The sequence below is a fragment of the Lupinus angustifolius genome, chromosome LG17 (assembly GCF_001865875.1).
Source record: "Lupinus angustifolius cultivar Tanjil chromosome LG17, LupAngTanjil_v1.0, whole genome shotgun sequence".
Taxonomy (NCBI): Eukaryota; Viridiplantae; Streptophyta; class Magnoliopsida; order Fabales; family Fabaceae; genus Lupinus; species Lupinus angustifolius.
The window spans coordinates 11,890,310-11,908,001 of record NC_032025.1 but is presented as its reverse complement, the minus strand read 5'-3'; the positions used below and the strand labels follow the sequence as shown (position 1 = coordinate 11,908,001).

Here is a 17,692-nt window from a genome sequence, read left to right as displayed (position 1 = left end):
TGGATCTGCATACAACCCTTGTCTGATCGTTGACCAGTGGATTCACCATTCACACGACGAAAGCTCATCCGGTTTCACTGCACGCTGTCCACTGGATTCCTACTTCTAATAGAGTAAGTGATCATATGTGCACGAATACATTTTGGAGTCCGTGCACCCTCTCCTATAATCATTCCTGCGACGACACGTGTCCTAGTCAATACTGAACTATTATTTGCCAATAAGGAGTTGACACGTGTCTTTACACTTTGCTTTTTCCTTTCACTGGATCATAACTCTCACAAGTTTATATTTCTTTCCTCTTTTTGTATTATGTTTTATTTGTATACTATAAAATCAATATTAGTTTAGCGAATGAAAATATAATCTTTTTTATTTTAATATCTATTAGAGATCAATCCAAAAATAAAAAAATATTGTTTTGAATAAATAAATAATAACATTTTTTGGACAAGTAACTAAAAAATAAAAATTCATTTTATATGGCAAATGATCAACAAACTCCTTTTTTTAAAATTCAAATAGAAATTTTGGCAACTAAAAATAACCAAAACTTTTTTGTTGTAATTAAAATTTTCATTTATATTTTTTTTACAAATAGTTATACTTAAGAATATTAATTATAAATGCTTATGAAATAATTTTAGGAATTAATCAAAGATGGAGAGACAGTCGCTTTGTAGGCTTCTTTCTTCTCAATTCATCTTCGAAAGGTCACGCTATGTCCTTCCTTTCACTTGATTAATTCCCAAAATTAATAAAAAAATTAATTTTCAATTAAATTAACGATCAATTAAAACTCTTTTCATGAATACAGAAAAAGTGAATATTTTGATTAATAAAATTTGCCAACAACATAAAGGATGAAGGGACAGTCGCCCTGTGGGCCTCTTTCCTCTCAACTCATCCTTTGGACAGTCACGCTATGCCGTTTCTGTCCTTTATTAAAATGCTCAACCAACAAACTTTTTTTACCAAAGAACTATGTAGCCTTGATTCACTATCTAAAAGAGGGATACATAGGACCAAAGTCTATCTTGTCAGACACAATAATAAAAATAAATAAATTTATTTCTTTTAATAATTAATAAATAACCAAATTAAGATTAAAAATAATAAAGTCATATAATTTAATGAAGGGTACCACCTAAGGTGGGCAGGTGGAGTGCTAATACCTTCCCTACTTGTAACTGACTTCCACACTTGAATATAAAAAATCCAAAGCCCATTATAATTGGGCTTATAAATATCTTTATGCATTTTTTATTATAAAAATGTAGTCGCGACTCATATAAAGTCGTGCATCCGAAAATCAGGGTTTGACAATATTAAAATTGTAGCAATGCTAAAAGTGTGGGCCACTTATATATCTTTTAATATTTTTTGTATGCTGATATTAGAACAAATATTTGTAAAATAACATAAAATATCTTCTTATACAATAAGATAATTTATCTTCTCAAAACATTAAGATGTTCCCACCACCTTAAAATTTATCAACACAAATAATTTAAATATTCAATAATAACTAAAGAAAATAAAGTTTCTCCTTATACCATGAGATAAATTATATCTTCCAATCACTAAAATCATGACATAAGTCATATTTAATCATTTTTTACAAAAAATGTTTATAAAAACTTAAAAAATAATACACATATCATAATTTTAGTGGTCGAGAAATATAATTTATCTACTTGTATGAGAATATATTTTATTCTCATAACAAAAAGCTCTTGCCTATGTCTTATCCTTTATCTCACTTCCCTACTTTAGTTGTCATTTTCCTCTATTCTTGCTTCTCTACTCTATCTCATGTACACCACAAAAATGTTCTCCATATTTCCCAGATGTCAACCCATGAATATTCCACATGTGAGAAAGATGACTTAATGACCAACAATCCTCATGACAATTGAAAACCTCTCGGTAATTTCTCAGTTATAACCATTTTTAATCTAATTTATAACTTGAAAACCTCTCAGTAATTTCTCAATTATAACCACTTTCAACCTAATTCATAGCATAAAGACCCAATAGAAATGCACCTAAGACTTACAATATGTTCACGACTAATGAAGAAAGAAGAATAAGAAAGATTAAAGGGAAATGATGAGGGAAAAAAAAGGAAGACAAACTTCTTCATTGCTGAAGAATGTGAAATTTAGACGGAAGGAGACTAAAGTAATGATAATGCAAAAACATTTTGTTAACATTCATTTAAAATCTAATTAACAATGATACATGTAAAAAAATATAATTATAAATTTTATACACATGATTACATACTTTGACATGTTTGTCTTCAAAAAAACCATAAATTAGGTAAATTATAAAAATGAGCATGTGCAGGGTTTTAGAGAGCTCAATAAAGTCTCTAAAACCCTTCCATTTCTATTAGTTAGGGATGTAAGTGGTTCCAGTTTAAATCGCAAAGCCGATGGAATCAAATTGAACCAAACCGCAAAATATGGTTTGGTTTCGCGGTTCGGTTCAGTTATTTTTATAAGGAAACATTTATGTTAGGTTCGGTTTATTGTTTTAGAAATTTATGATCCGTTGGAACTGAATCAAGACCACATATTAAAGAAATAGATACTAGGGAATGATGTTTTACTAATGTTTAAATTCTTTAACCAATTTTTTAACTTAAATTATCAATTTTATGTGAATTGCAGTATTATGTTACTAAATTGTTATTAAGTTAATATTATATATGTTATTAGTTACTAAATTATTTCTTATTGTCTTGATGATTTGGATCATATTTTCCAACTTTTGTGGTCTTGAGTTTGGAACTATCATATAACATATATTGTTATACATGTATTGTTACATATGTTATTAATTGTGAAATATAAGGTTATAAATGTGACTATTATATATTTTACTAATTGATATATATGTTATTATCATGAATCATATTGTTATATATGTTACTAATTGTGGAATATAGTATTATATGTGATAATTCGTTTTTCTCTCCATCAAGTACATAATTGTAATATATGTTACTAACAAACAATTATGAGTTTCAATTTTTTTACACATTTACATATGATTCATAATATTTTATAATAATAATAGTAATGTTTATCCTTTTATGGATAAACAATATCTCTTGTAATTCATTTTGAACTTTCAATCGATGCAATATTTTTTATAAAAAAGTAATTGAAAAAACCGTGGAACCGAACTGAACAATTTAAGAGCGATTCAGTTCTTATAATTAAATTTACGATTAATTAAGTGGAACCGAACCATATGTTTTTGTTCGGTTTAGTCACTAAAATGCACCAAAAGTCGAGTCGAACCAAACTTTTACACCCCTACTGTTAGTTCAATAAATCTTTACATTGTTAGTGCATAGATGTTACACTCTTTATGCAATTATGACCCTAATTTATTAGAAATTCTATGTTAGTTAGGTTTTGGAGGGAAGATTTAGAAATGAAAGACTCTTATAGTTATTTTACGACTATATTTCATGACTATATAGTATTTCATTTATCTTCATTCTCATTTAAAACTCAACTCACAAATACATTCTTAGTCTCAAAATCATAGCATACGTGTAAGAAATGCACCATTAATAATAGAAAAATAGGGTAATGAGTTAAAGAGTTATACATAAGAGAATAAAGTATACCTTCACATAAGGAGATAAATTATCCCATTCAACATCTAAAATCTTGACATGTGTCGTATTTAATTATTTTCTATAAAGATATTTCTAAAACTAACCAAAACAGTACACGTGTCATATTTTTACTAGCCAAAGGAGATAAGTTATCTCTTGGTATGATAATATATTTTATTCTCTGTACATAATCACCACATTTTTCACCGTTCATTTAGATTATTTTTTGAAGCGTTGATGATGATTAAATATGAATTGTGGATGATGTAGTAACAATGCAAAACACTCCTATATTGTTAGTACATACATTTTTAATCCATAAACATAGATTTGCTCTTAATAAATGAGAAATGTAATATCTATAAACTATCAATGTAAAAATTTATACACAGTCTATACATCATATATTATTCATTTGAATTGCTATTTTTGAATAACAAATAATTATTAAACAAAAATAATGAATAATATAATGATAATGTATCAAACTAATAGCTACATTTTCTTCTGATAAATAAAGGGAGCATATCTGTTTTGCCACTTTTGTTCCACTTCACATACTATCAATTACGATTGGTTGAAAAAATATTTAAATTAAAATTTTAATTATTAAATATATTTTGGAACAATTATATATACCAGTATATTATATGGAATGATACAAAATAATAATACAAAGGTACCAATAAATAAGATAGAGCAAGGTTGTCCCAAACGGAGGAGTGGTGTGTGAGATTCGATGAAAATTATTATGGGCCGTATATATAAAATAGAAAGAAAGGCCCATAACATCCTTGTCTATAAATAACACAACAACCCGATATAACACAAATTAAGACGAATACGAAGAAAGAAACCTACGTTGTAGAGAGAGAAGAAACCAAAAAAAAAAATGGTGCTAACGGAGGAAGAAACCACTCGTCTCCACAGAATCCGCAAAACAGTGATGCAAATGCTTCGTGACAGAGAGTACCTCGTCACCGATCACGAGATCAACATTTCAAAACACGAGTTCAAATCGAAATACGGTGAAAACATGAAAAGAGAAGACATGGTTATCAACAAAACAAAGAAGGATAATTCATCTGACCAGATCTATGTGTTTTTCCCTGATGAAGCTAAGGTTGGAGTTAAGACTATGAAGACTTATACTAACCGCATGAATTCTGAGAATGTCTTTAGGGCTATATTGGTTGTTCAGCAGAATTTGACACCTTTTGCTAAAACTTGTGTTAGTGAAATTTCGGGGAAGTTTCACTTGGAGGTTTTTCAGGTAATCCTGTTTTTTTTGTTTATTTATATGTTTTATTGGACGTTACCGTGGTGGGAGATTCAATATAATGGGAGTCTCATTGTTACCGAGCATGAGCAAAATAGATATTCTTATAACAATGTTATGAGTCTTTTCTACTTATAAACTATTTCACACACTGAGGTGTGGCCCAAACATAAGGCTGTCGAAGAACTTGCTCTAAACACGAAAACATTGCTGATCACCAATATTGGTTGATTTTTTTGGGTAGATTGTTGATATTAATTAGTTTAAGGGTTTGTCTAATGTGTGCAGACACATTATGTACCCATTGAACAATGTATCAATGAACAATGTGTCAATTTCAAGTATTAACTTACCTATTTTGGGTAAATTAAAATGCGCCTTACTGCACACGTTAGATAAACCCTTAGTTTTAATAGGTTTCACCGAGTTCGCTTTTATAGCGATGTATACGTTGGGTGCTTCCCGTGGACTTAAGTCCCATGTGCATTGCAGCTAATTGCATTACGTGATGACACCTTGGTATCTCGATGGTTTAATATGTATGATAGTCTGAAACATCTTGAGGCAGATATAGTAAGAACAGAGATTAGGCAAAAAATTAAAAATCAAGTTTTTTGTATGGTCGATGTAAATATGGCTCGTTGCATACACAATAAAATAGGCATATCTACATAGACCATAAAAAATGCATACAAATTACTTGATTTGGCCCAATAAATAGAACATGGTTTTTCTTTAGTCTCCTCAATGAAAATCTTATAGATCTACCCTTGACTAAGAGTGTGTACTTACAAAGTTGAATGTCACATTCATACGAAATCAAGGTATGTTTCAAGGAATAGAAAATTCAATACTGAAATTTTAGTAAAACAAGAGCACTGAAAAGTAACTAAAGCTTTGAAAAGTATGTTTGAGAGAAGTTATTTCAAGTGGAATAAAAGAAACTATTTACAATTGATGCAATACTGCATTTTGGAAGCTTAGAGATAAACAGAGTTCTTTAGTGAGGGATCTGCTTCTAATATTCATGCTTCATATTTCCCATACTTTACTCTTAGTTTTTATGGTTGAAAATTAATGGAAACTTTGATTAAGATATATGCATGCATGCAGAAGCTATCATGCTATAGTTATTTCATGAGTTTATACTTTTCAATGGTTAAGACTTTCCTCCCTTTTATTTGTATTTAGTAGATTAAAGTGGCTATAAATCCTGTTGCACCTTCATTGGTTTCTCTAATTCTATACTCAACATGTATTTACAATTTTTAAGAATTATTGCTTATACAGGAGGCAGAACTACTGATCAACATAAAAGAGCATGTTCTTGTCCCAGAACATCAAATACTGACTGAGTCAGAAAAAAAAACTTTGCTTGAGAGATACACTGTAAAAGAAACTCAGGTGAGTATGTTAAATTTTTAATGTCACATCACATTAGCCTTTGCTGTATGGATTTCTCAAACTTAATCATGGGCCATAGGAATTATTTCTCGACATTATCATATGGGAGAACATTTAAGTGTATAAAAACCTGGGTATCATTATAGAGCTATGACTGTGATAAGATCATAAGATAGCTGGTTACCAAATTACGGGTTTGCAGCTTGTGAGCCAGATGCTAACTTCTCTTGGATTGCTAAGATTATGTAGTGTCTTAAAGAAAAATCTAGTTGTTAGATATATGTCCCAGAGAATAGGAGATCATTCTGAATTTTTCGATTAGTGCATACTGAAGAAGACATTTAAGCCCCGATCTTCATCCCGAAATAAATTCTGTATATAAGAGACTTAAAAGGGGATTATTGGATCCAAAAATGTAGTATAGCCAGTTTTGTGACAGCGAAGTTTCCATTTTTTGTTGGCTCCTCTCACTATCATAACTCCGGCTTCATTTTATGAAGTGCATACTTAAGGTAGAGGATTGATATTTTCTCTCAGTCTCTCTCTTGATATAATATATGTAGGAGCTGCCCGTTGCATCCATGAGTCCAAGCTAGTTTCTGAACCTTATCTAAATTTAGTGTTAATTAAATAGTTAGACTTAGGCAGCTAAATTAACCTCCGTTGTTTTCATGGCAATGAAACTTCTTTATTGTTTAGTTGAGATTTTGAGTCATTTCCTCCAATAAGCTTCTGAATTTTTTTGTAACCCAAAAAGGTGAACAAGTAACTGCTCAATATTGTAGTCAATCTAAAGTTTTATAAATTGTTGTATTCTGTTTAAGTATATGAGTATTTCTGCATGCTTATTGTTTCTCATATTGCAACTATAGTATTCTTTTACAAATTTTTTGCACACTGACATGGTAATTTATTCCTCCAATCTTTATGTCCTCCTTCTCAGCTTCCTAGAATCCAGGTGACTGATCCTGTTTCAAGATACTACGGACTGAAGCGCGGACAAGTTGTCAAGATAATTCGGCCAAGTGAGACCGCAGGCAGATATGTTACCTACCGATTTGTTGTATAAGAATCTCCCTGTACTTGTTGATCTTGTAATACTTTGCAATGTTGTATAATGGTATTTATAAGAAGCGTGGAAAACAACTAGGAAAAGGATACACAGCCTAGTTTTTACAACTGGTGAAATGTTCACAGTTGAAACTTTGTAATCAAATCAAGTCTGGTCATGCAATAAGAGACCTTTGTTGTTGTGGTTAGATATGGAGCAAAAAACTGTCTGATATAAATCGAGTAATTGAATTTCGAGTTAAATATTTAATATCATGCATGGACCTATTAAATATCGAGTTAAAGAAATTATTATCTACTACCATTAACTCGAAGTAACCCATAAGCTTCGATATGGATTTGTGGCCCAATTTTTAACTAGTAGTTGAAATACAGAAGCACCTTCATAAGGAATAATGAGATCATCTATTAGTCCATTTTCCACTCTTACATGTTCCAATAATCCAATCCCTTTAATAGGTTCCCCATTTTCTTAGTGAGAACTGAGAAGTGGTTCCTTTTGGTCTATAAGATTCTCTCAATCAGAGATGTGATTGGTCACAACTTTTTATGTTCCAACTACAACCAATTTATCTTGTGGTCAAATGTCCTTTGTAGTAACTCTGTAGAGAAAAATAAATGCACATTCATTTTATGTCAAGGCTCTAAAATAGTTATTTGGTGAATAGTAGATCAATCCAAAATAAATTCCGTGTTAGTATCTTATTATGCCATATTATCAATTACAAGTAATACACTAATTAACTTAATATAAATTGAGTACAATATCTATGTATTGTCAGTGTAAAAATTTATACCTAATCAAAACTTAAAACATCATTTAGATCCACTATTCATGCATTCTTTTTTTGAAAAGTTAATAATAATTAAAAATAATAAATAACAGATGATGAACTGATAATGTATAAGTTTATAAATTTTTTCTCATATAAATTAATTATTGTTGACCAATTTATATAAATGTATATTAAGTTAATAACCCAATAACTTAAAGAAGAAAAATAAATAAATATATTGATAATGCATGCATTTTATATATTATTACTGTATTATTCATGTTTAATCATCATTAATTCTTTAATAAAAAATGAATAATAAATAATATACTAAATATATATATTTTATACTAATAGTGCATAGCGTTTAAGAATAATATTATTTAGTACATCCATCTAGCATTGACACCTACCAACAATAAATGAAAAAAAGAAAAAAAGAGTAAGTTGTTTGGAGATAATTTTTCCCTTTTCTTGAAAAAAAGAAATTTAATATCCATAATCGATGGGTGTAACATTCTTCTTACATAAAAATTAGAAAGTGGCATAAACATAACCAATCACTGATAGCTTCTGTTCCTTTCTTCAGACAGTCATAAAACTTGTAATTTTCACTTAAACCTACCATTTCAAGAATCCCATTATGTCATCACAAAACTCCCCCACTGAACCCCCTCACTTCCACGCGCCTCTTCTCCGTTCCCGCCTCGATGCCACCTCACGCGCTCCCATCCTCGCCCTCCTTCTCGGCGGTCGTCGTCGCGGTCCCTCCATGATGGTCCGAGAGACGGCGGCGCGCGAGCTAGAGGAGCGCCGCGCTGACTGGGGATACTCGAGACCGGTGGTTGCGCTCGACATGACGTGGAACATGGCGTTCGTGGTGGTTTCGGCGGTGATGCTTGGTTGCACGTTCGGTGAAAAGCCGAACGCGCCAATCCGGTTCTGGATCTGCGGTTACGCGGTGCAGTGTTTGGTTCATGTGGTGTTGGTGTGGCTGGAGTATAGGAGGAGGAACGGGAGTGGATCGCGGAGGTTGAGGGATGAAGAAATTGGGAGCGAAGATGATGTGAATGATAGTGAGGATGATGATGATATTGGAGGTGGTAGCTTCAGGAATTTCTCTCGCTCAGGGTGCGTTGAATTTCATTTTTGTGATTATAGGATTATTATGTTTATGAATTTTAAGCTCAATTCAGTTTATGTTTGTGGTGATTTTGATTATTGAATTTGAACCCATGAATTTTCTTTTATTTTGTAAAGACTGTGACACATTGCACGAGGCTCCCACTTACTGGGACATGAGGAAGGGCAGATGTAAGTAGCCCTAATCCGTAAACAGAGATGCTATTGCTGGGATCTGAACACATGACCTCATGGTCACTAAGCAACAACCTTATGGTTGCGGTTGCGCTATGCTCACTGTTAAGACTGGTTGGACAAAATTTAAAGATTTCTGTCATAAGATAACAGGGTCTAGATGTTTAGTGTTGTCTGCATGTAGTTGTGTCAATAACTTTTGTGATACTTCAATTCGTAGTGCTGCAGCATGTATGCATTCACTTGAAATTTAGGAAGAATGTTGTTTTTTTATTTGAGAAATTGTAGCAGCATGATTGTGATTATAAGATGTTTTGAGGTTTGTACACAAAATAAGGGGAACATTTAGGTAAAAATATTAATTTAATTCTTAAGAAAGCTTTGTTTTTTGTAAGTTTCTTTCATAAGTCGTTCTCATATGCCCAAATAAATTTTCTACAAGTTCTTGGCTTCTTGCGAACTCCCCAGAGTCTGGGAAATGGAAATGAGTCTCTTATGCATATTGCATAGGCCATACTCCATCAGAATGTCTGCATGTTTCATGCACTTAAACAGTGGATTTAAATTTTTAGTGATGCAGTATGGGGATTGGTTATATAAAAAAGAAATATTGGGATTTGTTGGTTTCTTTCTTTCATTTTGTCGTTTGCTTCTTCCATTTCTAACTTTTTTCCCATGTCAACTTCAGTTAAACAGAACAACACTTAGAGTGCAGCTTCTTCTTGAACTTCCCTCTTTTTAGTGTTTCTCGTGACTGTGTGTATCTTTTCTTATGTCATTTAAACTCCACACGTACTTTCTATTTTTATCTGACATCTTGCAAACAAAGACCTCAACATTATTCCTTAAATCATTATTCAAAATTCCAATTCTATAAGTTCAAGGGTGGTTTTATTTGGACAGCAGAACTCAATAGGATTAATACTAATGTCATGTTGCAAATTTGAATACTTCATGAAGTCCTCTCTCTTGACATGTGAACCATGTTCTTGCAAGATGTAGTTGATTGAGAGGTGACTGAAATGTTAATAGAGGGTTGCAGTTATCGTTAACATGCTGTGTCTTACGTTTTCTTTTGGATTTTTCTGTCGCTTCTGGTGGATGTATTTGATTCTTAAAAATCATATTTTTGCAATCCCTAGAGTGTTGGTAATTGATTGAGTTACTATTCATGAAAATTGTCACTAATGTCCGCTAACACTTTTAATTTCTTATATTGAAAAGCTTGTGCTTTCATTAAGATCTTAGTAAGTAGATTCCTTTCACTGATATTTTGGCTCTGCAACTGTACTTCACAGCTCACGTCATGCAATGTGTGGACTAACTTAACTATCCTTATGGGAAAAGGAATTTAAATGCCGGTTACTGTTCTGGGTACTCTAATGCATATTAATGTACTATGGTATATATGTAGTTTGGCTTATTATTATATACTTCTTTGAACTATATTGGGCAATTGAGATTATTATATACTGATTTTGATGACTACGACTCAGGTTTACAAAACGATGTGAATCATTGAATACAATGGTCTCATTCCTTTGGTGGATTGTGGGATTTTACTGGGTTGTCTCTAGTGGTGATATTCTTATGCAAGATGCTCCACGTTTGTACTGGTAAGCCTTTATTTGAATAGGATTTTAAGAATAGTATTTGTATATGAATTAAAACACACAGATAAAATGTTTTATATTTGTTTGGATGCCAAAACAGTATTCATACACATAAGATTATTTTACCTTCATACAGGAGTTTGATTTTCCATTCAGAAGTTTATGAAATATATGTTCTTATTTATGTATTTATCGTTTCTATAACAGAGAGAGTTGTTCTTATTAATAGTGCACATATATGAAGGAACCTTAAAGCATAATCTCCTTTTCTATGACCTGCCCATTCTTTAACCCTTTTGAAGTTATTCTATGAAACCTACTCATTTCATTGCTAATTGTATTTGTTCTATTTCTCATGAAGTTATCCATGTAATCTGAATTTCTAAAAACTAGAAGACTGACTTTTCTTTTTCTGACCCAATTGGCACAGCCCATCCTAGTATATGAGAATTTGGTTGTATAGCTCTTTTGTTTTGTCAAACTAGACTTCAAAGATTAAGATGTTAAATATATATGTTTTATCAACACATTAAAGATTTCATTAGAAAGCACCGGGGGGGAGGGGGGGATTTTCTTTAGTTATATTCATTCGTTAACTTGCATGATTTGCTTCCAACAAAAAAAATGGTTGATTGCATGATGAATTACGTACAATGTGTTGATATTAAAGAAAAGGTATGTCTTGTTTTTGAATTTGTACAGGTTGGCAGTTGTCTTTCTGGCATTTGATGTCTTCTTTGCCATCTTTTGTGTTGTTTTGGCATGCTTGATTGGCATTGCCCTCTGTTGTTGTTTGCCTTGCATTATTGCTATCCTCTATGCTTTTGCGGGACAGGTATGATATAAATAAAGAGAATTTTGATTGACATAATTTTTTCCATATATTTGTGGACCTTTTGATTTTTCTCGTTGTCTCTTTTTGGAAAACAGGATGGTGCATCAGAATCAGATCTAAGCGTACTCCCAAAGTACAAATTTCAAATATCCAGCAATGAGGAAAAGTTTAGTGAAGGAGGTGGGTCAATGGTTCCCGTGGAAACTGGCAGCGGTTACTTGGCAAATGAACGAACACTTTTACCCGAGGATGCAGTACGCTTTATCTAACGCAATTTCTTTCTCTTTTGTGTGCTTGCCTCACTTTACTTATATGGCTCTCTTTGATTTTATATATTGCTCAACACACATAAAGATTCACATAGCAGTTCTCTGTAAATCTGGTTGCAGCACCAAGCGAAATAAAAAAATAAGAAATATATTTTTTACATTGAAATACGGAAACGGCTAAGATTTGCAAAACAAATAACTCGAAATTAATTTTTCCTTGTTTTCCTTTGCAGGAATGCTGTATTTGCCTCTGTAACTATGAGGATGGAGCAGAACTCCATGCTCTTCCTTGTAACCATCATTTTCATTCTACATGCATAGTGAAATGGTTAAAGATGAATGCAACTTGTCCACTTTGCAAGTACAATATTCTCAAGGGAAATGAACAGGTGTGATGAAAAAGTAAAGATTAAGCTTAATTATGTGATAAAGCAGGGATTTCAATTACTGTTGTGTATATGTATATATATAATATCAAGTCAAAAAACAATAGACCTTCGAAGTTATTAGGTTTTCCTGTCACTGTTTTGCTTAATTGCTTCTGTAGAGAAAAGGTCAAGGTGAGAAGGAAAGATTCTTACAGATTATTTTGAATAAGTGACTGAATTTGACAGTTGAGCCCTCTTTTGTCCTTTGTTAGATTTATTTGATTATTTGAGACTAATTGCTACTTGAATGTGATGGGTGGCTTTTACTACAAGCTATTTCATGTGAGATAAAGTCCATTTACATTGCAACTTAGGTTGGAGTCACATGCAAAATACTAGCTGGAAAATGTTTTTGCAATGAAACTACATCTTAGCTACTCTATTCTAATAACTAAGCATGCTTAAGATAAATGTTTGCCAAAGATAAATTATGGAAAAACCCTCTTTCATGACTCATGAGAAGCTAACTGTTCTTGAAAAAGCTGAAACTTTCAAGCTTATTTTGAAACTAAATCATTTTCTTTTCATTTTACCAATGCATAAATGACTACTTGACATATATTGCAAACGTACAATCTTTTGTTTGAAATAGTTCACTGAGATGCTTATGAAATGAGTAATGATATATCATTCTCAAAATTCTCATAAAATCCTCTCACACAACAAGAAATTCTCATGTTTCCTTAGGGTTAGTTCGGGAGTTAGATTTTGGAGGGGAAGGAAGGAAAAGGGGAGGCTTGGGAGGCATAAAATACATTTTTGAGATGACTTCAAAGTCTTTTCCTTCCTTTCCTTCCAAAATTCAACTCTCAAACTAACCCTTAGGAAATAAAGGACTGGGAGCTTCAAAAGTTTATCTGGAATCAACTAATGATAATGTTGATATCATAAACAAGGAGTTATAAGGTGGTCAAGTCGCAAGGGTGAAAGACTTAGAAAGAAAAGTAATAAGGAGGTTGAGGGTTTAGTTCCCATTGACCACAAAAATACGAACATACTAATATACATTTGCCTATACAAAAAGATGGTTGTTACCGTACATAATATGTAACAAAATTAGTTTCAATTAGTCTCCATTTTATAAATATTAGTCTTTAATATGACGAGAAACCCATGTGAACTGAAGAAGAAAGATCAATTGTATCCAAAAAAAATTTTAGCCACAATTAAATAAATATTTTGTTATAACTTTAATTAAATCCATTTCTTAAAACACAGAATAAAAACTAATTTAGCAGGTGGACTATATTTGTCTATAATTTGACAGCAATTATTCACCAAATGAGCCAGGCCCAAGAAATTTGTCTAAAGCCCAACCCAAAAAACCAAAACCCTAGAAAGAATTTCTACATATAACACCACTCACCTCAAACCCTAATCTTCACAAATATCATTTCCTCTTACCCTAGCGCAGTCACACTTTCACACACTCTCACTCATCCAAAATGGCAGAACGTGGTGGCGGAGACCGTGGAGGCTTCGGCCGTGGCTTCGGCGACAGAGGCCGTGGAGGTCGCGGTGACAGAGGCCGTGGCGGCCGCCGCAGAGGTCCCCGTCGCGAAGAGGAAGAAAAATGGGTCCCAGTCACCAAACTCGGCCGTCTCGTAAAAGACGGTAAAATCCGTTCCCTCGAACAGATCTACCTTCACTCTCTCCCAATCAAAGAACACCAAATCATCGACACTCTTGTTGGACCCTCTCTCAAAGACGAAGTCATGAAAATCATGCCGGTTCAGAAACAAACCCGGGCCGGTCAGCGAACCCGGTTCAAGGCCTTTGTTGTTGTCGGTGACAATAACGGCCACGTTGGGCTCGGTGTTAAGTGCAGCAAGGAGGTTGCGACTGCGATTCGCGGCGCGATTATTCTCGCGAAGCTTTCAGTCATTCCAGTGAGAAGAGGGTATTGGGGTAATAAAATTGGGAAGCCTCACACTGTTCCGTGTAAGGTTACTGGGAAATGTGGTTCGGTTACTGTGAGGATGGTTCCTGCTCCTCGTGGTTCGGGAATTGTTGCTGCTAGGGTTCCTAAGAAGGTGCTTCAATTTGCTGGAATTGATGATGTTTTTACTTCGTCTAGGGGATCTACTAAGACTCTTGGAAATTTCGTCAAGGTTTGATTTTTTCTTCATAATTAGACGCTTTTTATCATATTAAAATTTGATTTTATGGTTTATGATTATTTGTTTCATTTTAATTTAAATATTTTACTTGTGTTATAATTTTTATTACTTTGTGATATTTTAGTTTTTAACGCAATTGTTTTAAGTAGCTTGTTATATTGATTTATATGACTTTGATGGATTAAGGTTAAGTTTTTGTTTAAAACTGATTTATTGCTATGCACCGATATAGTTTTCTATGATTTTGTGAGGGAATGAGATTCCGTGTTTCTGGAATGATGTTCATTGAATATTGAGTTACATGATTTATGTTGAAGTATATCTGTTCATATTTTTTAAATTGGGCATTAATACATGTCTATGTATTGTTATCTCATTGGATGTGCATTCTCTCATTTGATAACACACTAGTTCTTGGATCCTGCATAATTTTAACTTTTGTTCTGTGACCAGTGAATGAGTTATTATGTTGTTTGGTGTCTGTTAATGTGTTTGATGGTATCTCATTGGAATGTTTGTTTGAAGTTTTTGGTCGGTGGCTGTAGGAATTGACAACTATTCTTTGCACAATATTAGGATGGAATTTTATGAAAAATAATTGGGATGTGTTAATGATAATTGACATTTTGAAGTAACTAAACAATTGTTGTGGGATAGACATAAAATACATGAAATTTGTCATCTATTTATCTATATGTCAATAATGGTGTCTTTTTCAGGCCACCTTTGACTGTCTGCTGAAAACCTATGGTTTCCTAACACCCGAGTTCTGGAAAGAAACTCGCTTCTCCAAATCTCCATTCCAAGAGTACACAGATCTTTTGGCAAGGCCTACAACAAAGGCTTTGATCCTTGAGTCGGAGGAAAAGGTTGCTGAAGCTTGATCTAGTAGTTTGGAAGTTATGGGATTATCATGTGTCTTGGGCAAATATGCTAGAAACTAGTATTTATTTGAATGTTTTGTTGCTTATGTTTTTTGCTTCATAACTTTATGGAATGTTATTCTGAAGTTTTGTTTATGAATATTTACCGAGTTTTAAATACTATATTTTTCTACATCAAGGATTTCGTTTGTTAAACTTAAGAGGAAAATAATTATTCTTCTGCATGATGAATTAAGTACTAGGTACCTATTAAACTTGTATTTTGAAATTCGTAGATCGCTGGTTTTTACTCTTGATTCACTTTCACCTCTGTCCAAAATGGCCTTAAGCCCCTCATGTCTGTTTGTTTGTGCTGAATGTTCTTGCATTTTATTATTTCGGGCAATTATTTATTACATTGAAGAATTGTGTTTTATTTCATATTTTACTTTAGTCAGCATGAACCTGGTTAAGATGACTTGTGAATAGAATGGAGGAGGATCTAATTATATGTATTAGATTTCTTGAGCACGAATGTAATGGAAATATAACAGTTTTGCTTAAAATGCTCAAATTCTTTTACATCCCCAATTAGGAGGGTCTAATAGAATGGAAACCCAATGTCTATCCTTTTTGTTTCTTCCCCTCCTTTTCTTAAATTCTATTAGGTGTTTTCTACATGAATTGATTATTGTTTTTATTGAGAATTCCAAACTAGTGTCCCCTTCATATCTCTTCAGCAATTTCTTAACTTTCACAATTTTATGAACTCGGAAGTGAAAGGTTCCTATACAATACAACTTATTATGAATCCGTAAGTGATCTTCTCAATACTATATATAACTTTTTCCCCCGATGGAAACAGGGGAAACTAAACAACAAACCTCTACAATAGATTGTAGAGGCAGTATCTAATAGAAAGTTTAACTGAATAAAAACTTGGGCAACATCAAAAGTATGAAAACTCCTATCTAAGTTTAAACCATATTTTGGAAGCTTGTCCGCAACTGAATTAGCTTTGAAATATGTAGGCTAGTGAATATGATGAAGTTGCCGAATGAATGAAAACGAAGGTGAGATTGTTAGACACCCAAAATTAGGACTGACAATGAACTGAACCAAATCGATATTCATTCGAAAATCGATTCGTTATTTAGCTCGATAAACTTGGTTCATAAACCAAATGAGTCAAACTTGAGCTGAAAATTGAGCTCGTTAAATAAACGAGTCGAACTTGAGTTGGGTAGAGTTTGACTCGTTAATTCATGAGTTGACTCGATAAATATATATATATATATATATATATAAATTTATTTTTATGTTTATTATGACATTATTTTTTATATTTATTTTTATTATATATAAAAAGGTTATATTTATATATAAAGATGACAAAAAAATCCGACCCATAGGTACCCATGGAAATACCTGCAGCGGGTACCCCAACAATAACTTATGGATTAGAGCGGGTTTTGTGATACCCGCCCTGCGGGTATCCACAAAGTTGTGTATTTAGTTTTTAATTATATATATATCAGTGTTGTGAAACCCGAGCCAGACGTCAAACCGACAGAGGTCCCGTATTAGGTTTAACCGGTTAAACTGTCCAGTCTGACCGAATGATTTCGTACATAGTTAATAATTTTTATTTATAAATATATAGTTATATATAAATGTAAAACTTTATATAATTAATAATTATGTATAATTATATTGAAATAATATCTCTTTATCTTTTTTTTGACCGTAGTAAAATAAAATATTAGAACATTGTCCCATTTTTTTTTATTTTTAAGAGAGCTGTCCGATTTACTTCCCGGATTGATCCAGTTTAACCGTGTTTAACATGGTCGGACCGGATTTTTTCCGGTTCAAAGCGGTCCAACTCTCATTCGGTTAAAACGACAAGCCAAAGCCGTTTTCAAGTCTGGTCAGCGGTCAGACCGGTTGGACCATCCGGTCCGGTCCGGTTCTAACACCACTGATATATATATATATATATATATATTTACTGTTATTTTGAGATTATATATCATATACTTTATTATTATTTTATAATAAACATATTTGACTATGA

The 17,692-nt window shown here is 32.6% G+C and overlaps 3 protein-coding genes across 3 annotated transcripts; all 3 read left to right on the top strand.

Moving 5' to 3' along the window:
- LOC109331919 (DNA-directed RNA polymerases II and IV subunit 5A-like) lies at positions 4,467-7,582 on the top strand. Its single transcript, XM_019566717.1, has 3 exons — positions 4,467-4,913; positions 6,210-6,323; positions 7,267-7,582. Exons 1-3 carry the CDS (start codon positions 4,533-4,535, stop codon positions 7,390-7,392), a joined length of 621 nt encoding a protein of 206 aa, XP_019422262.1. The 5' UTR covers positions 4,467-4,532; the 3' UTR covers positions 7,393-7,582.
- Positions 8,739-12,835, top strand: LOC109331776 (E3 ubiquitin protein ligase RIE1). The gene is made up of 5 exons (XM_019566488.1): positions 8,739-9,301; positions 10,984-11,103; positions 11,803-11,935; positions 12,031-12,189; positions 12,438-12,835. The coding sequence occupies exons 1-5, from the start codon at positions 8,814-8,816 to the stop codon at positions 12,597-12,599; spliced, it is 1,062 nt and encodes a 353-aa protein (XP_019422033.1). The 5' UTR covers positions 8,739-8,813; the 3' UTR covers positions 12,600-12,835.
- On the top strand, positions 14,004-15,808 carry LOC109331681 (40S ribosomal protein S2-4-like). The gene is made up of 2 exons (XM_019566333.1): positions 14,004-14,743; positions 15,472-15,808. Exons 1-2 carry the CDS (start codon positions 14,078-14,080, stop codon positions 15,634-15,636), a joined length of 831 nt encoding a protein of 276 aa, XP_019421878.1. The 5' UTR covers positions 14,004-14,077; the 3' UTR covers positions 15,637-15,808.